The sequence below is a fragment of the Leptonychotes weddellii genome, chromosome 3 (assembly GCF_054177405.1).
Source record: "Leptonychotes weddellii isolate Sample4059 chromosome 3, ASM5417740v2, whole genome shotgun sequence".
NCBI classification, from domain to species: domain Eukaryota; kingdom Metazoa; phylum Chordata; class Mammalia; order Carnivora; family Phocidae; genus Leptonychotes; species Leptonychotes weddellii.
Window position 1 is genome coordinate 8128615 of NC_138371.1, and position 26133 is coordinate 8154747.

The 26133-nt window shown below is 41.7% G+C and overlaps 1 protein-coding gene across 7 annotated transcripts in view; it reads right to left on the bottom strand.

The window, feature by feature from the left end:
* LOC102742152 (nuclear body protein SP140-like protein) overlaps positions 1 to 26133 on the bottom strand; it is a 62613-nt gene that overhangs the window by 20470 nt on the left and 16010 nt on the right. For 4 of the 7 annotated variants that reach the window (XM_081813425.1, XM_081813424.1, XM_081813422.1 and 1 more), the window contains 11 exons: positions 24748 to 24828; positions 22982 to 23065; positions 19327 to 19410; positions 18488 to 18571; positions 14883 to 14966; positions 12782 to 12862; positions 11569 to 11652; positions 11094 to 11177; positions 8255 to 8341; positions 7920 to 8036; positions 7019 to 7072 (listed from right to left, as the gene is read on the bottom strand). In XM_081813425.1, coding sequence (XP_081669551.1) covers positions 7019 to 7072; positions 7920 to 8036; positions 8255 to 8341; positions 11094 to 11177; positions 11569 to 11652; positions 12782 to 12862; positions 14883 to 14966; positions 18488 to 18571; positions 19327 to 19410; positions 22982 to 23065; positions 24748 to 24828 — 924 coding nt within the window. The remainder of the gene's footprint in view (positions 1 to 7018; positions 7073 to 7919; positions 8037 to 8254; positions 8342 to 11093; positions 11178 to 11568; positions 11653 to 12781; positions 12863 to 14882; positions 14967 to 18487; positions 18572 to 19326; positions 19411 to 22981; positions 23066 to 24747; positions 24829 to 26133) is intronic. The other 3 variants (XM_081813423.1, XM_081813426.1, XM_081813427.1) reach the window with 3 other exon arrangements.

Here is a 26133-nt window from a genome sequence, read left to right on the forward strand (position 1 = left end):
AGATGGGTTAGTGAAGTGGATGAACAGACAAATGGATATATGGTTGGAAACACGATAAAGTAAGAATGGTATAATGTTAATTATGAATCTACATGAAAGTATCTTGGTGTTTACATAAAATTCTCCCAAGTTTGGGCGCCTGGGTGGCTCAGTTGGTTAAGCGACTGCCTTTGGCTCAGGTCATGATCCTGGAGTCCCGGGATCGAGTCCCGCATCGGGCTCCCTGCTCAGCAGGGAGTCTGCTTCTCCCTCTGACCCTCCCCCCTCTCATGCTCTATCTCATTCTCTCTCTCAAATAAATAAATAAAATCTTAAAAAAAAAAATCCTCCCAAGTTTTCTGTACCTAAACTCTCCACGATTCAATCATGGCAAAAAGAGCTTTGGAAAGAAAAGAAAGATTATTTACCAAGAAATGACACAATAAAAGAAGAATTTTCATCCACCACACAATAATTTGAGAAGACAGTACTGTAATCACATTACTGTACTGAGGAGGAGTAAATGTCAACTTAGAATTTCTAATCTTGCAAAAAAATTCTATCAAGGCAAATTTGCAAATATAACACTTGGAGAGCCTGCCACTTAGAGACCACTCACTAAAAGAACCAAAAGGATTAAATTGGCTGGGTTGCCTGGGTGGCTCAGTTGGTTGGGCGACGACCTTCGGCTCAGGTCGTGGTCCTGGAGTCCTGGGATCGAGTCCTGCATCGGGCTCCCTGCTTGGCGGCGAGTTGCTTCTCCCTCTGACCCTCTCCCCTCTCATGCTCTCTCTCACTCTCTCTCTCAAATAAATAAATAAAATCTAAAAAAAAAAAAAAAAGAATTAAATCAGCTGAACCAAAAAAAGAGCTCTTTCCCATCTTGCAAGATGGCAGGTGATAAAGTGGAGATGCTGGAAACAAAGGAGAAGAAACAGGAAGCCAAGAAGGCTAATGCTAGTGGCAAGGTTAAGAAGGCTAACTGACCATAATAAAAAAATTAAAAAAAAAAAAAAGAAGGGGAACCTCAAGGCTAAAACACCAAAGGTACTTAAAGTAAAACACAGAATAAGGAAGAATTGGCAAATACACAATCACGTGGGAGAACTGAACACATCTCTGTGCAAACCCAGAAGAGTTTAATTTAGAAGATTTAGATAACAAAGTTGTGCTTGATAAAGATGTGTATGGGGAGAAGCTAGAGCCCAACGTACACTATTTTAAAGTGGCATAGAACATTTACAAATATTGACCATACATTAGTGTGCAAAGGAACTTTCACCAAATTTTAAAGAACTGATGAGGTCCGTTGTTCAGACTGTGTTCCAGATATGCATCTTCCATTCCTATTTAACTAATAGAATACCTGCACTACTGAAGATGTCAATGTGTCTGTATAAAACACCCTAGTTCATAACCTCCTTTTCAAGCTCTCATGGCTACCAGCTTAAGATCTGATCAGTAAGGTAAGAGCAAGATATTGTTGTGGGAGGAGGGGAACTCTAGGAAAGCTTCTCACAGAAGAGACCTCTGGAGGAAGGTGTTTTTTGCTCTTCACCCTTTTTCCCTCTGTTGGCCTAACACATTGACACACAGCTGGAGCTCAGGAAGCACTTTGGACAATGGCATGATCTTTTTTTTTATTTTTAAAGATTTATTTATTTATTTATTTGAGAGAGAGAGAGGGAGAGTTGGGGGAGGGGCAGAGGGAGAGGAACAAGCAGACTCCCCGCTAAGCAGGGAGCCCGATATGGGGTTAGTGTTCGATCCCAGTACTCTGAGATCATGACCTGAGCCGCAGGCAGACGCTTAACTGACTGAGCCACGCAGGTACCCCCGGATAATGACATGATCTTGACAGTGACTGAATTGAAAGACAGAAGAAGCTCCAAAGTGAAGGGCTTAAAGTAGTCCAAACAAATTTGAAAAGGAAAAACAAAATGAGAGGTCTTAAACTACCAGATTTTAGCACTTATTATAAAGCTATTGTAATTGAGATGGTATAGTATTGGCATAAAGATAAGACATACAGTTAAGTAGAAAAGAAAGTCCAAAAATACACCTAAACACGTATGGGCAACTGACTTAAAACAAGGATGTCAAGGTAATTAACTCATTAATTCAATGCAAAAATGGTCTGGAACCACTGGATATCTGAATGCCAAAAGAAAGAAAGAAAGAAAGGAAGGAAGGAAGAAAGAAAGAAAAAGAGAGAAAGGAAGAAAGAAAGAGAGAAAGAAAGAATCCTTACCTCATACCATATGCAAAAATTAACTCAAACTGGATCACAGATCTAAATGTAAGAGCTAAAAACCATCAAAGTTCTTGAAGAAAATATGGTATCTTGAGCAAAGATTTCTTAAATAGAACTAAAAAGTCACAGATTATAAAAAATACCGTTAGACTTCAAAATAAATTTTGCTCTTTGACGCTGCTAAGAAAATGAACAGAGAAGCTACAGATTGTATGGTATATAACAAACAAAGGACTTGTATCCAGAATATATTAATAACTTTACAACTAGAAAATAAACAACCCAGATAAATATGGATAAAAGATTTGAATAGACACTTCACTAAATGAGATCTATGTGTGGCAACCAAATACATAAAAAGATGTTCAGCACCATTACTCATAAAGAAAATGCAAATTAAAACTATGAATTACCATTACACACCTATGAGGATAGCTAAAATTAAGATTAGCAATACCAAGTGTTGGTAAATATATGGAGTAATGGGAACTTTCATACATTGCTGATGGGAATATAAAAAGGTACAACAACATAAAAAATACTTTAGCAGATCCTTAAAATGTTGAACATGTACTTATGTTCATATGACCCAGTAGTATCACTCCTATGTATTTACCTAAGAAAAATTAAATCGCATGTCCACCTAAAGATTTGTATGCGCATGTTCCTAGAAGCTTTATTTGCAATAGCCAAAAACTGGAAACAACTCAACATCTATCAACAGGCGAGTAGATCTGTGGAGTATTCATATAATGAAATACTTCGCAGAGGTAAAGATGGAGTAACTAAGGATACACATACCAGCATGGATGTGTCTCAAAAGCTTCATGCTAAATGGAAGAGCCACATATTGAAAAACTGTATACTGTCTGTATACTGTATGAATTCATTTATATGAAATTCCAGAAAAGATAAAACTAAAGTGATAAAAACAGATCAGCTGTTGTCAAGAGCCAGAGGGTGGGAAAAGGGACACAGGTCCACTGGATGATGGAAATGTTACATGTGATGATCGTGGTGGCATTACATGACAGAACACATTTGTTAAAACTTATCTAACCATCCCTTAACAGTGATGACTGCTATTGTATGAAATTATATCTCAATAAAGCTGATAAGAAAAGTAAAAATGTGCAAGATCTACAGAAAGAAAACTAAAACTTTGAAGAACATAGAACATGATCTGAATAAATGTGTGATTCATTCTCCTTCAATTCTACTCAAATTAATCTGCAAGTTCAATGTATTTTCAATCAGGGTCCCAACAGAATTGGGGAGGGATTGGGGGGAAATCTTGACTGATTTTAAGACTCATCCACACTGAGCAAGCCAGGATTACTGAACTTTTGACATCTCTTTTCTGATGCTCCTCCCTGCACTTTTTACTTTTTCCTTGCAAAAGAAAATATAATGAGTAGGAATAGCAAAATATACTTGAGAGCTTTGTAATTAAACCAATTTGCTATGCATTAGAAATAAACAGATGAATGTTTCAGAGTAGAGTGCACCCAGAGATCCACAAATACAAGGAAAGGCACATAAAAAGGGCATTTTAAGTCATGAAGAAAAAAGCATTGGGGTTATTTCTTGAAATTATTGTCTCACATCAAACACATAAAGGTGAATTATTATAGATTTAAACATTAAAAAGCATTAAGTACTTCAGGTATTCTGGAAGCAGATATAAATATTTTTAAAATTTTGAGGTGGGAAATATCTTTGTAAGTTTTAAGTATAACCTAGAAAACATAAAGAAAAAGCCTGACAGGGTTTACTACATAAAATTTTCCAACTTCCTTAGAACAAAAGATAATACAAACCAAAAAGAATAGCATCAAACAAAACTAAATAATAACATAGATCGACAAAATGTAATATATATATATAGTCCTATGCTTGTTCAGCATGGTTAAAAAAAAAAAAAAGAAAAGGCCAGCAGGATTGTATCACTAGCAAGGCACATGTACCAGGCATTTTTAGGAGAAAAAAAATGACCAATAATAACTGAAAAATGCTCAACCACAACAAAAATGAAAGCAATGCCAATTAAAACAGGAATGAAATAAAAATTTTTACAGGTAAAATGTTAAATGTTTGTAGTGTCTTGTGCATGAAATACTGACTTAAAGAAAATCTGACAGTATGAATAGATTTATTTAGATTTATGATAAAATTCTAAATGTGTTAATATATGCATAATGATGTAATGTATGGTGATTTACATAACATAATAATAAAAAAATACAAAATACATGCATAGAAAAAATCTGTAAAGATATACATTAAAGTTTACAAAGATCATATATATATATATTTTAAAGATTTTATTTATTTATTTGACAGAGAGAGCGAGAGAGCACAAGCAGGGAGCAGAGGGAGAGGGAGAAGCAGGCGCCCTGCCGTGCAGGGAGTCCAATGCAGGGCTCGATCCCAGGACCCTGAGATCATGACCTGAGCCGAAGGCAGATGCTTAACCATCTGAGCCACCCAGGCACCCCGATCATATATTTTTTTAATATTTAAAGATTAATTTATTATTTGAGAAAGAGAGTACGAGCACACTTGCACATGCACGTTAGGGGAGGGGCAGAGGGAGAGGGAGAGAGAAACCCAAGCAGACCCTGAGCTAAGCGTGGAGCCCGACCTAGAGCTTGATCCCACAACCCCAAGATTACTACCCCAGCCAAAACCAAGAGTCCAATGCTCAACCGATTGCACCACCCAGGCGTCCCAACAAAGATCATATATGTAAAAATAAATAAACAAAATAAAGATGGGAGCATTTTGAAAAATATGTCAATTACTATTTTAAAAGATATAATCTAACCATATAAAGGTGAAATATTCCTTTTTTAATTTTTTTGGTCTTATGAAAAGTGTTAGTTCTCTATTGCTGGTGTAATAAATTGCCATAAACTTTGTGGCTTAAAACAAAGCAAATTTATTATTTTATAGTTCTGAAGGTCAGAAATCTGAGACAAGTCTCATAGGGCTAAAATCAAGGTGTCTACAGGGCTTTGTTCCTTACTGGAGGCTATAGGGGATAATCCATTTCTTTACTTTCTCCAACTTCTGAATGCTGCCCACAATTCTTGGCTCACTGCCCCCTGCCTTCATCTTCAAACCAGCTACACTGCATTGCTCTGATCATTATCCCATCATCACATATCCCTTTCTCCACAGCAGGAAAGGGTTTCTGATTTTAAGGACCCATGTGACTTAATTGGGGCCACCCACATTATCCAGGACAATCTCTCCATCTCAAGATTCTTAGCTTAATCACACCCTCAAAGTCTCTTGCCATGTGAAGTAATGGGTTCCAGGTTCCAGAAATCAGGACATGGATGTCCCTGTTTCTGTTGATAGAAGATCCTTAGGGATCATAGCACTCTCGTGTATGTCATGGGGATCTCCTCCATTAGACAGACTCTTCCACAGATCTTTCCTATACAATCATGTATCTATTTTTTACTTTTGCTGACATGGCCGAGGGGATCTGTGAGTCACATACTTAATCCCTTCAAAGAACCTTTTCCTTGTGACTGAATACTCTGACTGTTCACTACTTCTGGCGCATTAGCAGAAAGTTGGAGGGCCATACTCTTGGTTATCACTATAGACCACACTTTTCCCAACAGTGAAGCTCCAAATTTTAGCACCTTTTGCAGCTTGGAAAGGCTGAGAATTTTTCAAATCATCAAGTCCAGATTCCTTTTGCTAAGCAGTTCTTCCTTCAATTTACCTCTTTCCCCTTACATTTTACTATGAGCAGCAAAATGAAACCAGTTGCACCTTTATCACTTTGCTTAGAAACCTCCTTAGCTATTTATCCAGAAAGTTCGGCCTTCCACATTATCAGCAGGACAGAATTTTGCTAAGCTTTCTGACACTATATGCTAAGGATCTCCTTTTCTCTAGTTTCCAGAAACACGTTCCTTGTTTCCTTCAGAGCCTTCACCAGTGACACCTTGAACTTCCATATTTCTACCAAGTCTTCATGATGATTTGCATGTCCTCTAAGACAAAATAGGCTTTCTCTACCATGTTCTGCACGTCCAAGCTTTCTCTAGCAGAGTCTTCAGCCCCATATTTCTAACAAACTGCTCAAGGCAATCTAGACATTTTCTATCATTCCACATAAAATACTACCCTCTGCCCACTGTCCAATTCCAAAGCCATTTCCACATTTTTAGGAATGCGCTACAGCAGCACAACACCTCCAATAACCAAAGTCTGGATTACTCTTCTATTGCTGCCATAACAAATGACTACAAATTTAGTGGCTTAAAACAACATAAATTTATTATCTCACAGTTATGTTGATTAGAAGTCTGACAAGGGTCAGTAGGCCTTCATTCCTTCCTGGAGGCTGTACAGTAGAATACATTTCCTTGATTTTCCCAGTTTCCAGAGGTCATCCATATTCCTGGTTCCTTCCCTCCATCTTCCTCCTCCTCCAGTCAGCAATATGGTATCTCTCTGTGACTATCGTCCATGGCCATCCCCCTCTCTCCACAGACAAGAACAGCCATTCCATTATATTGAGTGTACCCAGATAATCCAGAATAATATCCTCTTCCAAGGTCCCTACCTTAATTACATCTGTAAAATCTCTTTTGCTATGTAAGATAATAGATAATACAAATTCCAGAGATTAAGATATGGATATCTTTGGGCAGACATCATATTATTATCACTTACTATTGTAAATAGTAATAATGCAACTCTAGCATTGAAAACCTCATTTTTAACATCGAAAGCAAGCAAAATCTTAGGCACTCTTACTTCTCTTCCTCTTGAGTTTTCCTGAAGAAGAGTTGTTTCCAAGATCCACAGTATCTGGAGAATAACAGGTGAGGGTGAGGAAACAGAAATTAATAAATAAAAGTTACAAATTTTAGGATTATTCATACTGCAGAAGACTTGAATTTGTAAAGCTGTTTGGGTTATCATTTCTCTCTTCTTTCTAAAGGGACTAAAAACCTACTGAATTGAGAAGTAGGAGTCCAGGATGGGCTCTGGGTCTTCCTTTGTTTCTCAACAGTACTTGGAAAAACACTGAAATACCTGTGTACTTCAGTTTACTCAGGGATATTTGTCTAGGTCTTAAGATTTTTTGTGAGGATTAAATAAAATCTTACAGGCAAACATTTACAGGAAATCATTAGATAAACCAGCGACACGCTAGAGGGCATCCATCAAAAATATGTGCTAGGTTAAGAATAGTCTTTCCTCCTGACAAGTAAGTGGCATCACTAGTTGTCTTTTGAGATTTTTCTAAGGTTGTGACAAAATGACACTGTTATCTACTAGCAGAAGTATGCTTGGCTTTCTCGGGCTCCACAGAAGATTGGGTGTGACAGGGATGGAAATCACTGTATAAATACAAGACTTTATTAGTAGTAGACTAATGTAGTAAACACGATACTGCCATCTTTATTAGTAGACTAATGTAGTAAACAAGATACTGCCATCTTTAAGAGCGTATTTCTACTACATCACTCATGTATAATCAGCAGGGCCCATCCTGTTAAACGCAACTTTATAATGATCTCTTGCCTCTCTACTATTCCCAAAAGGGTCAGGTCAAGCAAAGCAGGGAACAGGATACTGGGATGGACCAGATCACCTGCCACCACCCTGCCGCTAGAGTCACCCCCATCCCTCGACCCTCCAGTAGCCTTACCCATCGTGTCACGTGCTTGGCTACTTGCAGTACTTGCTTCTGGACCTTCTGGCACATCTTTTGAGGAGCACATAACACAGGAACACTTCTGATTTCCATATGCTGGTAGCTCAGCGCCTGGGCCAAAATTGTGATGTATGAAGACTTTCGTTTACCCCAGGGATCCCCCTTTCTGTACCCTTCTTGATCTCCTCTTCTCTGCTTCTTCCTCTGAAATCTTCCATTGACCCTCTCCATCTTTGGCCTTTCCTTTAAGTCTCCCTTTTTCCTCCCTTGTCTGTTTCTCTTTATCAGCCTCTGTTTCTGTTTTTTATTATTCTTTAAGTCATAATTACCTTGTCCATCATAGGTTAGTAGGCTGGAAATAAGCTCTTCTGATTCTTCCTCTCTATTCATTTGGAGAGTTTCTACTTTGCCAGATACTAAAGAGAAGCAAGAAAATTACAGTCCATGGATCCTGAGAGTGATGAGGGAAGAATTTCTGGTGCTCTTATGCTGCACCCTGATATTCTGAGCTAAAATGAACTGCCTTCTGGGAGAAGACTACACCTGCTCTAATAATCACAACCTAGAGCTGCCAAAGCCATGCTTTCCCCATCTTTTGTACCTCATTCTGCTTTCTTTACTCCTACTTTTCTACCTGTAGCCCTAAGAATAAAGTAAAAAGATCTTATCCTTCCAGGGAAAACCAACCGTTCTTTGAAAATTGTAAAAAGTAATTACCAGAACGGTTTTTAAACTCATCCCAGTTGGCCCATCACTACTTACATCACTAACCACATTTAAAGCCAGCCAATCAGTGACAGCCTTACACTTCTGAAAATCAGCCAATCAGCCACACTCCAGAAAGCCTATGTCTATTACTAAATGATAACCTAGTTATAAACAGTCCCCAGGTCTGAAAGTCTGCAGTTCCTGAACTACAAGCTTCCTAAAACTCTACCTAAAAGCAATTTCCTTTTTAAAAGAACTATGTCCTGTAAATACCATACCTCCTTCCACCATGCACCTTGCTTAGCACGCAATAAATCCTTCCTTTAGCTTCAGAGATGGCATGATGTCTATCCCTCCAAAAATGGATTTCCCACCAACCCATCTTGAAGACTCTTGTTTAGCAATGTCTTGTGGGATCCTTGGGCCAATAGGTATAAATCCACTGCCTCTTTTGCCCAACTCAGATTGTCTTCCTGATCAATCCATCTCAACAATGACTTGAATTCTGACTTGTTTCACTGAGTTCTTATTTCTGAATTAATCTTATTACTTAAAGATGTATATGCAATTAGACACAAAGTAGTTAGACATTTTGGTTTGGAGGTGCAGCATTTAACAAATATTCTGTAATATTTTTTATTCTTCTACTCTTTCATTTGCTCGTACTTTTGTCTATTTTTCAAAAGTTTTGTCTTATGTGTTTGATTGCTCCTGATTTCTTGTGCTTCTTGAATGTTAGAAGAAAGTGATCCAAAGCAAATAACCCTGGAGGGTTAAATGGTTAAATGGAGGCATAACCCTGATAAGTCCCCTATCCAAAACTAATTAATGGATGTGGGTCCATTAAATAGTAGCTAACTTGTGCAAAGATATTTGGTCACCCTTGGTCTTGAATCTCTCACCAAAACCTCTTGTCAATTTGTGAAACAAAATCATCTTGCTTAGCATATAATCTGAGGTCAACTACTATCATGTAATCAATCATATGTTCCCATTGTAGTCTCTGCTCGGTGGATGAACCCATTACTCCATTCACTTGCAGGACACCATTCACACCAAGGACTGCATGTGGTGGCCTCATTGCTATTTGTCATGGTTGTGTCTTGGCCAAAGCTACAATCTCCCACTGACAGAACTCCACTTCCTCTTTGTACTCTCAGAATCATTCTTGCACTTATTTTAATAAATGGCAAAATTTCATCAAAGGTAACTTTGGGTTTCAAAGGGGAACTCTGGACATGTCAAAAGTAAACAGTGCTTTTGATAGTATTTCTGAAAGAGAGAGAAAGATGACCAAAAGTTCCCATGTCCCAACCAGTAACTGCTACTTTCAGACCATCATCTAACAGTTTCTTTTCTTTTAAAAAGTCCCTATAAACCTAATAGGAAGGACTTATTCTGTAAATGAAACTACCAGATTAAGGGGCCCCTGGGTGGCTAAGTCGGTTAAGCATCTGCCTTTTGTTCAGGTCATGATCTCTGGGTCCTGGGATCAAGCCCCACGTCATGCTCCCTGCTCAGCGGTGAGTCTGCTTCTCCCTCTCCCTCTGCCCTTGACCCCTGCTCCTGTGCTCTCTCTTTCTCTCCAATAAATAAATAAAATCTTAAAAAAAAACTACCAGATTAAATGTACTAAAGGAAGAATAACTTTAGAATTCTTGGAAAATTCTCCTACACATAATCAATTTATAACTGATCTGAACATTAGTATGTCTACACTATGCATGATTCAAGATCTGCAGGCAATCAACAAAGTAGGTATATCTCACTTCTCTGTAGTGCCTAACCCAATTACTATAACTCTTTTCTAAAGCCAGATTCTTTTCTTTAATATATTTATGCTCAGCTTTGTTTAATGTCCCATTTGATAAGAATAGCTTATATTATTTACTTGGGAAAGTCAATGGCTTGTCTGGACTGTTATTTTCTAGAAATATACTTAAGTCTCATTGTAGTAGGCGGAATTCTCAATGTCCACTCAAGATTTCCTTTCCTGACCCCAGGGACTGCAAATATCATGAGATATTACCTCCATTTTTAGGCAGAGTTGATGTTAAGAAAAAGAGGCTATCAACATGAGAGATAACCAGTGCCGGTGAGGATGTGGAAAAAAGGAAACCTTGGTGCACTGTTGGTAGGATTGTAATGTGGTATAGCCATTATGAAGAACAGTATGAGGGTTTCTCAAAAAACTAAAAATTAGAACCGTCATATCATCCAGCCATTCCACTTCTGGGTATATATCCAATGGAAACAAAATAAGTATGTCAAGGAGATATCTGTGCCCCCATGTTCATTTCAGCATTGCTTACAATGGCCAAGACATGGAAACAACCTAAGTGTCCATCAACAGATGAATGGATAAAGAAAATGTGGTAGACAGATATATATACACACAAAATGGAATACTATTCATCCATTCAAAAAAAGAAGGAAATCCTGCCACTTGTCCTCCCTTACCTGATCCACTTTCTGGTGGCAAGCTCAAGTCTTCCTGGGGTTCTTCTTCATCACGCATTTCTAAACAGGCACTGCTACCTTCTGCTGAACAGAATAAAATCCCTTAGTGGATCCAGCATATGACCAATAGAAACCATAGCAGGAAACCCACCCTAATAACCAAGGTGGCTCAGGTATCTTCCAGGTGGGAATGTCCCTGCCCTCAGACCCTCCTGCCTTAGAGTTCACCTGACCTGGGAGTTAACATGGCTCGTGTCACTATCACCAGAGGCTGAGAATGGTCCACCTACCTCCCTCCCTTCCCATACACTAATTCTCTCTCTTTTTGATCCTTTTCACTTGGCTTCACACATTTCTTCTGTATGTATAAGTGAAGGGGAGCAGTGGAGAAGGGGAGAAGAGAGGGGAAATTTTCCTCCTTGTAGACAGAAAAAAAAGATTTGGTTAGTGAAATGGGAACTGAAATCATACTTACCTTCCCCATCACATAGCAGTTGCTTGAGCACCTCCTCTGGTTCTTCTTCACTGATCATTTGGGGAGCTTCAGGATCACAGGACCCTGAAGGGAAATAAGGAAATGAGCTGAGCCAGGATGTTCAGAGCACAGGTGAGCTGCCCTTTGGGAAAAGGGACATCTGGTCCAAGGACCCCATCTGAGATCCAACCGAGCCCTCCTGCCCCTGACTCTCCTACTCTGCTTCTCCATTTCCTTCCCATAGATCTGTCTCCAGACATTTCCTCATCTGCACTAGGAGAATATTTGTGCATCCTTGATTTTGTGGGCTCCACTCCCCTGACTTCTCCCATCTCTTTACTTTTCTATTTTTTTTCCCTCAATGGTGATATTAATCTTTTCTTTCCTGCTTATTCCTCCTAGCTCTGTTCTTCCAGGTCTCTCCAATCCCTAAAACAGGGTCCATTCCTTCTGTCACTGTCTCTCTTGATTTCTTCCCCTTCCTACTGGCCTTCTTTATCTGCTAACTGGAAGTTTCTCTGCTTTAGGCCCTGTTCTGCTCCTTCTGGAAGCCATAGATCTCCCCTTGGACTCTTCTTACATGTGACCACGTTGACCCCTGCTAGCCTCACACAGCCACTATCTGCAATGAGATGCTCAGGGCATGGGTCTCTGATCTTCCTCCTACTTGATCTTAGGGAAAAACAAGTATCCTTCATCTGTGCTTCTATGTCTTTCTTTAAGGAGGAATAACAGCAGTTTCCCTAGCTAAGTCCTAAAGATTTATGAGGAAATCTCACTTACCAAAGTACTTTGAAAAGAAAAAAAGCACAAAATAATCCAATAACCTGATGACAAAAATGTGACAAAAACTATAATTTGGGCTCAAAACCCTTGATCTTTCCTTCTGACAAATAGATCACAGAACCATGTTTTGTTTGAAGCCCACCCAAGGTTATGACAATATAATAATAATATTAAGCACTAGATACATACTTAACTTTTATTCTTTATAGAAAATAAGAAGTAGGCAGAGGTTAAAATCACAATACTGAGTCCTTCCTATAAATAGACATAAAGAATGTGAAAGAAAAAAGACACTGTCTTTGCCAGTATTTATCTACCACAACATGAAGAGGGAATACATCTGTTCTAACAATAAGGGCCATGCTGTTCAGCTCTGAATTCAGCTGCCTGATATCCTGCAGCCCAGGGCTGGCAATCCCTTCCTTACCTCGCCCACATGTTGGTGGGGAGCTCAAGGCTTCCTGAGGCTCTTCTTCATCACTGGTCTCCCAGTAGGCATTGCTGTGCTCTGCAGAAAGGAATGAAATGCCCCAGTCATCTCAGTACACAATCAGGGGAGATCATGGTGGGAAAACTCATAGTGAGGACATGGGACACTCAGGTATCTGCTAGGTGGGACTGTCCCTGTCCCAAACCATCTGGTCAATCTCTGGGCTCACCTGGCCTGCAGGTTGACTCACTCCTGTTGCCATCACCAGAGCCTGAGGACCATCCACCATCTTCCTCCCCTCATGTACACCTAATTCTCTCTCTACTTCTTCCCCTTTCTCATTGCCCCTGCTCATTACTTCTGTCTCTGCCCTTATCTCTTGCTGCCAGTGTCCCTAGGTGCTTCTCTTTGTTTGGATGTGTTTCTGTCTCCTTTTCTTCTCTTTCTCTCTTGCACCTCTGACACTCTTTAGTGTCTTTATTGCCTTTCCCTATCTCACTCAGTTTTTTCTTGCTCCCTTTCTTCTATGTTAGGAGAGGTATCCCTAAAATAGTACTGTAGAACCTGATCAGGAGATGGGATAAGGAGCAGACTAGGTCAAAGCAACACCACCAAACACAGGGAAAATTGTTCTAAGGCCCACATATAAAAGAAAGATCAGAGCAGTGCAATCACTGAAAATATTTACACTCTCATGAGAGATGAGGCAGAAGCAATAGACTGGTACCCCATGGTGAATGGGAGACACAGAAGACCACAGGAAGGACAACTGATTTAATCCTAAGGCAACAAAAATCACAGGTTTATGTGGGAAAATAATATGATCTGATTGATATCTTGCAAATAACAATCATGCTAAAGTGGAGAAAATGGGTAGAATGGAAACAAGAGGAAATGGTACATTCATGTTCTCTTTAATGAGGGAGCAAACTCTGGAGAAGGAATTTCTAGTTTCACAGAAGAAGCTGTTAGTTTCAACTTTGGAAGTGTCAGTTCCTGAAAGTCATCTAAATGGAGAGGATCCTGTGATAAATGCCTTCAGGTACACAGAGGGATGATCTTGGGAGACAGGTGTCCCTAGCAGGCAGGCACTTGAGACTCATTCTGTTACTGGAGAACTGAGACTGCCAGGGAGAGGGTTATTAGTCTCTGAGTATGTTCCATGTACCACTCTCTACCTGGGGAGATTAAATATAAAAACTCACTACCGAGATAGACACTTTTTGCCGGAAGATGCTCCTGTCTAGACTCGCACTTTAGCTTTACAAGATCCCAACTTCTTCCTTCCCCAGTTTCCACTCCTTATTGATTTTTAAATTATTTTGATATAACTCTTTCTCTACATAGTTTCCTTTGTGCTTACTTCCACATTATTATTATTTTGATATTTATTTGCCAAATTATTACATAATCTCTCTAATTTTCATCTCCATATCTCATTTCTTCGTGAGCTTATACCCTTTCCAGGTTGTCTCTCACTTTCTCCTTTTCTATCTCTGTTTCTCTGAGTCTTTCCTCTGAATGCCTTAAAATTTCCCTTATTTTATCTATTTTCCTCATTCTCACAGATGCTTCCTCTCAAACTGACAGAAGTTCTTTCCTTTTTGCATGGACCACAGCACCAGACAGCCTTCCCTTATCAGCTGTATGCTAACAATCTCCCGAGGGACCTTCTAAAGTTGCAAGCCTATCAATCATTCACAAAACTTATTCCCATATTGCTGGTACTTCCGGAAGTAGGCTGAAAATGATCTTGTTGCCTCAATTGCCATAACCTGTTGGTACTTGGGTTTTTATTGGCATTTAATAAAATCACCCAGGCCCTTCTGCTCTGGTGCCCCAGCCTACCTTTGCTATATGTCTCCCTATGTTCTCCAGGCATGGATACCGTCTACACTCAGGAGCTCTGCTCACCATTATTCTTAGTCTCTCTTACAGTTTTTGAAAAAAAGCAAAACAGAAAATGGACACAGTCTCACCTGTATGTATGTGAATATGAAGAATAGAATGGTAGGATGGGAGAAAGGCAAGATTTTTTTCCATGCTGATCAGAAAACAAAGGTTTATTGAGGGAGTTGGGAATTTAAATCAGAATTACCTTGTCCCTCTTCTGCTGGTAGGCTGGGCAACTCCTCTAGTTCTCCTTCATTAGTCATTGGGGAAACTCTGGGATCACAGGTCACTGCAGAGAAACAAGGACATGATAGATCATGGAGGGTGATGGGAGCAGACCTCAGCATGTCCATGCCCACCAGGATGGGAAAGCAAGCCACCTGGTCCATGCTGCCCCTGGGAACCACACTGTCTTGTTCTGCTTTCCGCCATCTTGTTACACCTCCTCTGTCCACTTCTCACCGTCCCACCTGCATTTCTGCCTCCACACATCTCTGTTTCCTAGCTGTGTATCTCTTACATTGTCTGGGCTTCTACCCCATCTCTTGTTTTTAGGCCTTAGTTTTGTTTTTGTTTTTCAGTGATAATGTATCTATTTTCTCCTGTTACCCTGTCTAGCTTTCTTACTCTAGATGTCTTCAAGCCCAAGTGGTTGAGTCCATTCCCATGCTCTCTGTCAGTATTTTCCTTTCTCTCCCCACCAACATCAGTTTTTCCCTTATTTTTTTTAAACTCAAGAAAATTTTTATTTTTTGAGGTGAAACAGGCCCAACAGCAAAAACACTAGAAACAATTCCCTTATACTAAGGTGGGAGACTGATCATTAAATTCTATTAGAGCAGAAGGGGCTGTTAAAAGTACTCTTCTGGGGGCGCCTGGGTGGCTCAGTCGTTAAGCGTCTGCCTTCGGCTCAGGTCATGATCTCAGGGTCCTGGGATCGAGCCCCGCATCGGGCTCCCTGCTCGGCGGGAAGCCTGCTTCTCCCTTACCCACTCCCTCTGCTTGTGTTCCTTCTCTCACTGTGTCTCTCTCTGTCAAATAAATAAAAAATCTTAAAAAAAAAAAAAGTACTCTTCTGTTCACAGGCCCTTGAGAATGTTGTCAAATACTTGAAACATTTGGAAACCCATGCCCAGTTTTTCTTTTTTCTCTTCTTAAAAAATTTTTATTTAAATTCAATTTAATTAACATATACTATATTATTAGTTTCAGAGGTAGAATTTAGTGATTCATCAGTTGCATACAACACCCAGTGCTCATTACTTCAAGTGCCCTCCTTAATGCCCATCACATAGTTAGACATTTCTCCAAAGAAGACATACAAATGGCCAATGACTCATGAACAAATGCTCAACATCACTCAGCAACAGGGAAATACAAATCAAAACCACAATGAGATACCACCTCACACCAGTCAGAATAGCTAAAATTAACAACTTAGTTTTTCTTTTAATGAAGGTCTTATGTTGGACCCAGGTGCACTTCTTTGGGAACGTGTGGGCTCCTGGGGCTTCCTCTTTGTGTCTGACCACAGGACCCTGCCCTGACTGCCAGGTGGCTTCACACAACTATTCCCTCAGTGACACACCCACTGCTGCCCACTCTGCCTTTTCTGCTTTGCCCCTGCAAAAATAACCTGCATGCCTTTCTGTGCTTTGTTTCCCCATCCACAAAAGAGGTTACAACAGTTTGCATGCCTGTATCTTAAGGTTTTCGAAGATAAAAGGAAGTCTCCCACAACCCAATAATCTGATGGAGACTGTCAGAAACCTTGCACACCTTGTCTCCCACACTTTGTTCTCTTTCTCATTTTCACCCTTCCCAAATGTGTCTGCCTCTTTCATTTCTACCTTTGTATCTCGCTCTTGGGATCTCTTGACACTCCTCTTTGTCTTTGTTTGTTTCCCCATGTCTGTTCCCGCCTCCTTTTTTTCCCCTTATGCTTCCCTGCTGCTCTGCTTTATTTCTTCTCCCCGACTCTTATCTTGTTTTCTAGGGGTCAGAAAAGGCATCTCTGAGATGGTATCTAATATCCGCATGATTTCACCAGATTAGTGAGCAAGTGGGCAAGAAAACAGTGCCAAAGCTCAGGTGAGAAAGAGTAATCAGATAATTAAAATTACTGAACAAATTTTATTCAAATTTTTGAAGTAATTGCAGGACAGACATGAGGCTGGAGCCATGGGGAGGAAAGTGGATTTAATCCTTCTGACAACAAGAAGTTATCAACTTAAAATAGGAAAGTAGGATAAACCAACCTGCATTTTCAGAGTCCTCTAGTTGACCTGGAGAGATTGGGTGTGATGGGAACATGACTGGGGGAAAGATATGAGACTGGAGGCTGTTGCTCTGGTTCCAGAGAGAAGAGACATCTGACCAGAGTGTTTGTGTTGGGTATGGAGAAGAATGGACAGGCAAGAGACAAGTTCGATATATAGCTGACTAATCTGGATGACTGATGGGCTATGTGAGTTGAGGGAGGGGGATGAGTCATGATGACCCCTAAATTTCTGCCTGAGGAATGGAACAATGGTGTTCTGTACTGAGATAGGGAATACGGGGAAAGGAGCAGATCTGGTGTCAGGAAACATGGTATGTGCAATTGTAGGTATCTTATATTTAGGTTCCTGAAAAACATCCAAATGGAGTTGTCCTTTAGGCCCTCTGCACAACTGTATTCGGGCGCTCAGATGAATGAGGTTAGAAGACAAGTCTGGGCCAGACAGGTGCTTGGGGGTCATAAGTTATAGGTGGGAGCAGACAAGGATGCCTGGTGGGGAGGCCCACTGCCTCTGAGAATATTACAGGTACCATGTTGATAACTGGGGACATCATAACTTGAAAACCCATGGCTAACATGTTCCACTCCTAGTGGCAGACTTGTTTCTGACGAACAACTCTTCTCTCAATTCCTACAATGCCCCAAACTGTCTTCTCTATCCTTTGTACAGTGTTCATCTCTGCTGAATTTTCACTCATCTTTTTTTTCTCGACGTATAACTTTTGTGCCCCCCCCACCTTTTTTTTCTTAGTGTCCCCCCCCGCCCCACTCCACCCTGCATTTCTCTCTTAACATCATGTTCTCTACCTGTCTAAGATGATGGAGCTTATCTCCTTTCTTCCATGGTGCTCATTTCCCTGCTTCTATCTGTTCTCTCTGGTTCTTAACTTTCTGTTTCTAATTTTTCAACCTAAGAATTAAAACTGAAAATTTAAATTTCAGACTTTCTGTGTATTTCATCCACATCCATATTCCTTCCCCATATCATCAATGTTCTGGACTGTGGCCATTGGCAAATGAGCAAGGATCCTTCCCTTTGCCAGGTCCATTTCAAAACTCTTTCACGTGAGTTCTCTGTGTTGCAATTATACCCATTATGCCCATGTTCCTGGCACAACCTCAGGGAAAATAGGTTGGAAATTATCTCCCCTCCCTGATAACATGGCTGTATTTAGACTCCATGTCTATTTAAGTAGAATTGTCAATCACCTTGGTGTTTCTTCATTTCATGACTGCATCTATATTTTTCATTCTTCTCTTTGTCTGTGTTCTATACCCAGGGAAAACTCAACCAGTCTGAGATCATCCTTCACTGCTTGTGTCTCTCAAGGGAAGCAATCAGAAGCTGGGCATAGTTTGTCTATGTGAATATGTGAGGATGGATGTATGGATGGATGGAAGGAAGGAAGGATGGATGGATGGATGGATGGATGGAAGGGGAATAGGGAAGAGATGGAAGAAGGTGTCCCTCTATATCCATAGGAAAATAAAGTTTTAGTTAGATAACAGGTCATTTAAATCCTAATTACCTTCTCTATCATAAGGTAGTAATCTGGGCATTTCTTCTGATTCTTCTCCGTCGTCCCTTTGTAGAACTACCTGTTCGCAGGACACTGAGGAGAGAAACAGGAACATGATAGACAGTTGGCCTGGACTCTGCCTGGATGTGGCCAACGCTCAGAGAGCATTGGAGCTTGATGTTCAGAGTACAGGAGAACTGCTCCTCAGGAAGAAAAGTATGTTTATACCCACCGAACTCGCTCCGCTTTTTTTTAGCACCTTGTTTCCTTCTCTCTCCTTCCTTCTTCTCCCTCGAACCCTGTCTCCACACATTGCTGCACCTGCACCATGAAGCTGTGGGTCTCTTTGACCATGACTTGCTCTCCCTGACTTCTGCCATTTGTTTGCATTTCGCTCTTTTTGCTCCTCCAGGAAGTTCTTCATCTCTTTGCTCCATTATCTCCCTATTTATTCCCTTACCTCACTTTCTCTCTGCTATACTTAGTATTTCATTAATCCTATGCAATCCGTGGGAAGTAAGTTTAAGATTATCTCTCCCCTCCCAAACCCCAACCTGGTAGTGTTATAGTCCATATACATTTAGATAAAATTGGGCCTACTTAGCCAACTCCATTGGTGCCCCCAGTCTACATTCTTATTATTCTGTGCCCTTCAGTTCTTCACCCTAGAGCCCTTCCATTAAGGTGCTTAGCCTCCCTTCCCCCCTGCCTCCCACACACCTGAGGGAAGCAACCAGAGGCTGAGACAAAGTGTGTATTTGTGTTTGGGGGATGGGAAGAAAATGTCCTTTGCATACAGTCAGACAAACAAATTTAATGAAGTAATTGGTCATTTAAATCATAATTACCTCCCCCATCGCCTGGTAGCAGCTCAGGTATCTCTTCAAAATCGCCTCCATTCGTCCTTTGGAGAGCTTTGTGCTCACAGGAAACTGAAGGGAAATGCAGAAATGACCAACCAGACATAGCAATAAGGGAATAGGCCTCAGGAACCTCAGGCTGAATTCAGTGCTCAGGTGAGCTTCTCCTTGGGAAAAAGGACCACGGGGCGCCTGGGTGGCTCAGTTGGTTAAGCGACTGCCTTCGGCTCAGGTCATGATCCTGGAGTCCCAGGATCGAGTCCCACATCGGGCTCCCTGCTCTGCAGGGAGTCTGCTTCTCCCTCTGACCCTCCCCCCTCTCCTGCTCTCTCTCTCTCATTCTCTCTCTCAAATAAATAAATAAATAAATAAAATCGTTAAAAAAAAAGAAAAAGGACCTCGCCTAAGACCTACCAGAGCCTCCCTCTGTCTCTTCTTCTTCTGTTATCCTTCACACACCTCCTTTCTCCATCTCATTGTTCTGTCACCACACACTGTTGCTTCTATACCAGGAAGGACTGGACATCTCCATGAATCCCTGGGCTTCCCTCTTGGGCTTTTTCTTCTTCATGGCTCTTCCTCGCTCTCTGTCAGTTTTCCTACTTCCTGCCTCAGATCTCTTGCATTCCACATGGTAAGTCCCAATCCTACCAGCTCTTTCTGCCTTTCCCTGTTCTCACTACTGAAATATATTTGTTGGATGAGGGCCTTCTTGCACTGGGCCCTGATCTACTGGCCTGGGTACTTGAACACCTCTTGGGTTCCCCGGTGTGAACTCTGCCTCTGTGATCCTGGCCACCGTGACCCTCTGCCAGCCCCACACGACCATCACCACAGTCCCTCCCCTTATGTAACTACTTTGACCTGGTAAAAGTGCTTCTATTTCTTTATCTATAAAATAGGAAGAAGCAACAGTTTGTCTCTCTAAATGCATAAGTTTGTGGAGATGAAATGACATCTTCTTTGCCAAAATTTTTGACAAATCCCAGTAACATAATAAAAACCATTTGACAAAAATTATAATTTAGAGTGGAGAGCAGTTGATCTGAAGGGCGACCATGTTTCTCTTGGGCTTTTTCCAAAATTAGACACAAAATAATAACATTATCAATAATTAGGATAATGCTTAGTTTTTATTCTCTGGAGAAGCTAAAGGGTCAGTGGGGATAAATCCAAGTCTTTACTATGAATAGGTATGAAAGACATCCCCCTTCTTCAGCATATCTCTCCCCAAATGTACACTTGGAAACATTTATGTGATTCATGGGATTCCAGAACACACTGAATCTTTTCACTGTGGTGTGTGCTCAGAGTAAAATGCATCAGGAAACGCCAGCTTGAAATTCAGCTGCCTGATATCCTGCAGCTCAACACTGGCAACCTCCCCCCTTCTTTGCTGGGCCCACATCTTGGTGGGGAGCACAGGCTTCCTGAGGCTCTTCATCATCACTGGTCTCCCAACAGGCCTTGCTATCCTCCACAGAAAGGAATGAAATCTCGCAGACATCTCAATTTATGACCAAGGAAATAGCATAGCAAGAAAATGAGAAAAACCAAGAAAGCCTGAGAAACTGGAATGCCCCATTCCCCAAGACAACCTGACCTGAGGTTATATTCACTTCAGTAGCTTTCACTAGAGGCTAAGAATAATTCACCCATCATGCGAAAATCTTCCTCTTCTTACTTACACATCATCCTTTTTCTATTCTTCCCTTTTCTATTAGATTCTGTAAATCTAATTTCTCCCTGCCTCAGTTTCTGCTGTTGTCTCTCGGAGCTTCTCTTTCTCTTGGTGTGTTTCTTTCTTGTTCTCCGGTTCCTGTGACTTTCCCCCTTGTTTTCCCTGATACTGCTCTTTCTCTCCTATCCTTTGTCTCTCAGTTATTCCTGTCTAGCTTTCTCTAAAGAAAGGCCTCCCCGAGGTGGTTTGTGTTAAATAAGATTTAACCAGAATGGAGGAAGGAAAGCAGAGGGCAGTGGAACAGAAAGACAGTACTAAATAAGGCACATGATGTGAAGGAGATATTTAACAATTAAAATCATTGGGGAAGAGAGTCTCTTCTATCTTGAAGTAATAGTGTAGCAGGCAGGTGATGAGGCTGAGGAAGTAGGCAGGTGGCCCATTGTGGGGACCACCCTGGGCCCCACTGAAAGAAACTTTAATGTAATCCTTGGTATATTAAGAAGTAGGAAATACTTCTTATTGTTCCTAAGTAGGAAAATAATACAATCTAATTTTTATTTTCAAATGTCCCCTTTAATTGAAGTGCAAATAATGCACTTAATGGGAGTAAGTTTAGAGGGAGGAGGGAGGCAGAAGGCGTCCTCTGAGAACCATGATAGTGACAGAGACATGGATTAGAGACTCGGCTCTGGGGACAGGACAGATGGACAGGTGGGAGATATTCTGAAGGAGAAATGACCATGTTGGAGGAGTGACAGGCATGTAATTGAAGGCCAGAGGAATCATGGGCAACTTCTACGTTTCCAGCTTGAAAAAAACACGGATGAACAGTGATCTATCATTGAGGGAAAGAACACTGAGGGGTTAGATCTAGCTTGAACAATGAAGAATGAACAATGCTCTCAGTTCGGGGTGTGCCAAGGTTAAGGCTCTTGAAAGAACTCCAGTGTAGTTTTCTATCCAACCCCTGCCTTCAGGTCCATGGATAAATGAGCTCTGAAGATGATCTGGGGTGGAGATTTGGTCTTGGGAATCACTGGAATACTCGGGGAGAGACCTATTGCAATCTGACATTTTGTAAGTGCCACTTTGATAACTAGGGACAGTTTCATATGGAAACTCACACCTAATGTTGTCAGCCTTTGTGCCCAAAGGTGCTTCTATCCAGTGCTCTGGCCCCGAACCTGCAGCGTCCCAACCTGTTCCTCTCCCCCTTGTCCCCCATTTGCCCTTCCCCTAGTTTCCATCTATTCTGCTTCTCTCCGTAGTTTGCCTTTGCACCTCCCTGGCTTTCCCCACATCCTAGTATTTATTTTCCACTCCATATTGCTTTTTCTGTATATTTTTCTCTCAATTTTTACCTCTGATCCTTGAGCCATTTTTCAGTTTATCTCCTCTCTGCTACATGTCCCACTTCTTCCCTGTCCATCACTGTTTCTCCCACTTTACCTTGATCTTCTGTCTCTCTGAGCTCTGGTGTCCTCCTGATTCCCCTCTCTCACTGTCTCCAGCACTCGGGGCTTTGCCTACAGTACCAGGGACCTCCCACTGGTCAGCTACGGGGGGACAGTCTCCCACATGGACACACATGGCATGCTACCTCCAAATTCCTTTCAACTGGTCTCTGAAGTTAACTGAAAATTGTTCCCCTTCCCCACCCTTGAGGGTAGGAGTTTATGTTCCTTTTGGAAAACTGGATCCATTTGTGTGATTTGTCCGATATTACCCCTAGCTATCTTTTCCTCTTTCTCTTTCTATATTCTCCATCAATGAGTACTCTCTCTACTGAGGAGCTCGGACTCTTTTTCTCATAGTCTCTGTCACATCTGTGGGCAGGTAAGGGCAGATAGAAGGAAGGACTAGCAGAGGCCTGGGATCAGAGACAAAATGCAGGCTTTACTCCCGCAAAGACAAGAAAACAAAGATTTGATACAGAATTGTAAGTTGAATGATAGTTACCTGGTCCCTCATTAGGCAGTAAGCTGGGTGTCTCTTCCAAGGTTCTGACATTATTTATTCGGAGAGGTGAGGGTTCACAGGACTCTGAAAAGGGGACAAGAAAATAGCAGGACTCAGACAGTGACCAGAGAAGAGACCTCTGTGTGCTGAATCTGAACTTTGCTGTTCAAGCTCCAAGGACCCCACCTGGGGCTCACCAAAGCCTTGCCCACCTCTTTCTCATTCTGATGCACCTAACTGAAATGGAAAACAGCTGTGTTCCCAACGAAGCAGTGGTGCTTACTAGACATTTTCAACACTTGGAACATTTCCACCACGCCAGAGAGTTCTCATGTGCTGATTTCAAGTCTGTTTCTGCCCACTGTAAGCGACCACTCTTCTGATGTTTATCACCATTAATTAAGCCCTTCCTTTCTGGAACTGTACTCATCTGTCCTGACGCTCACATAAATAGGGTCACACAGCATGTACTCTTGTGATTGGCTTCTTTTGCTCAGTGTACATCGGACTCTTGAACAACACTCACAACAACCTTATTTTAGATATATAGATTTATAGACATAGAGATTGACAGTTTCAGTTTATACACTGGAACACAGAAAGTAAGTAAGTTGCCCAAGTAAGCAAGAGGTAGAGCCAGATGTGAAGCCGGGCAGTGAGGTCTCAGCATGTTTGCCCTTAACTTGTGTGTGGGAGAAGGTTCGAGTCCTAGACCAGTCATGTGACCATGCACAAATCACTAACTATCCTTATGCCTCCATTTCTTCCCTTGGAAAGTGGGAATAACAAACCCTTATAATAGGGTTATAATGAGGAGTACTTGTAAAAGGATATCTGGGTTAGAATAACTTAGCAAGAAATCATAATTTTCGGTATTAATGCTGTAGGCATTATAATTCAATGATCAGTTATTAGTAATAATATGAGCAAAAGGATGATTGAAAAGCTGGAAACAGTGGCTATTGGTAACGAGGGTACATAGTTCATTTGTGAGCAATAGAAAAGTTGCTTCACGGGAAGGGCTGACCTTACACCCAGCGGTCTGAGAAAGGTTGGTGTTGCTACTGTTGTCACTGTTAAGCGATTACTGCCCTTTATTCTCTTCTCCCCCTTACACTCTTTTCCGTCTTCCTCTCTCTCTCTCTTTTTTTTAAGTAGGCTCCATGCCTAGCATGGAGCCCAATGCGGGGCTTGAACTCACGACCCTGAGATCAAGACCTGAGCTGAGATCAAGAGTCAGATGCTTAACCGACTGAGCCACCTTGGCACCCCTCTCTTTCTTTTCTACCCAGCGCCACTCCTTCCATGTTCTCTTCTGCACACAATTACTACTCTAGCTCCCTCTCTTTTCTCTTATTATGGGAAGCATTTACAGCAGTTCCTTCTTGGCTTTCTCTTTGGGTCTGCCACCTGGTGCCAAACCTCATCCCTTCCCAGATCCACTGAATTCCTAACTCACAATTACTACTGTCAGCTCTTCCCCTTAATTGTGCCTCATGGTCACAGTAATACCTGCTCTTGTGGGTTCCTGTTCTATCTTCTGAGTGGTCCTATCTGCCTGACAGCATTTTTGGATTCCACAACTGGTTGGTTAGTTAGGATCCCATACAACCCACCACCGGCCTGGCTCCCCCCTGCATCTCCACTGTCTCCTTCTGCACCCCTCCCCACGGGGCACTCTCCACCCAGGAGCTCGGCCCCCCTGATCTCTCCTCCCCTTTCCTCTCAGCAGATGAGAGAACAAGTCTCTATGGAGTCACAAGTACCTAGCTCATGGGGTATTTGTGGGTGGAGCATCTCCTTTGTCTCTTCATCAATGGCTTCATGATGGAAGTTGTCATAAATCACTGGGAAGAGGAAGGAAAGGCAGTTAGAGACCCCTGGCGGTGACCAGGAGCTTGTTCTCACAACTATATACCTGGCTCACCCCTGACTCCGGCAGTTGAGCGGGAGCCTTCCAGCCCTCAGGGAACCCTGGGCTTCAGTGGGTCTCAGGGGACCAGAGACTGATGCTGCCATACATCTCACAAGGTTTAAGAAAGGATGGATGGTAGAAAAGTTGTAAATAGTTCAATGAACTCTTTAGAACAATGAAAGCTAATTTAAAATAAGTAATATATATGGAATGTATTTTGTAAATTCTACATGCAACTAGGAATAGAGAAGAAGCAGAGGGATTTCATCAGGAGAAAAGTAAGTTTATAGAGAAATAGACCTATATAAAAAAAAAGAGAGCTCCACCATCTTTTAAGGATGGAGGTTTTAAAGGAAATAAACAGAGAAGCAAAAAATCAAGAGAGAGAGAAGAAAGAGAAAAAGAAAGAGAGAGAGAGAAAGAGAGAAAAAGAGGAAAGAGAGAAGGAAGGAGGGAGGGAGGAAGGGGACCTTAGATCAGGGAAGGAAGATGATCTGTTTACAAAAAACCTAACAGTGAAGAGGAACTAGCATTTCCCTGGGGTGGGATGGGTGGGGAGAGATACAGGGAACAACAACAAAAAGACACTCTGTAAGGCGCAAACAGGAAGTGAATATTGTTTGAAAGACCCAACCGAAAGTGAATATCATAGCTGTACCGGGGACCCAGGAAGTGGTAACAAGAAGTGCAGGAAAGCAGCCCAGGGCACCCCGCTTCGCAGCTGTGTTGTAAGGCAATGCAACTGAAGATAGATGGAAAAGCAAGACTCACAAAACATGAGGGAAAAAAAATCCAAGAAATAGAGAAAGACGCTGGCCAAGAAAGACAGATGACGGGATCACACCTCCCAGAGGCAGCACCTACTGAAGGGTGAGGACAGTAGGGGAGGTGTGAAGGTAGAAAAGCTCTTTTGGCACAAGAGATGCTTCTGCCATCCCCAGGACACACTGACTTCTTGTCCAGGCAAACTCTGGAGGAGGACATGGGGATAAATGCTGTGTGAGTCAGAGGTCTTGAGAACACAGGGGGTGGCCCAAGTGCATGTGTCTCTCGGCAGGCTGCACAACCCTCCTACCAGCCTCTTGGCTTTGGATCACTGACCCCTGGCTCCCTTGGACAGCGGGGTCTAGGAAGCACCAGCAACAACCTCCCAGCTGGTGTTGGGGGGTGCGGTGAGCCTCAGCATGGGGAGCCCCAGAAACTAACACATGTGGTGTGGGTGCTGGGGTCCAAGGAA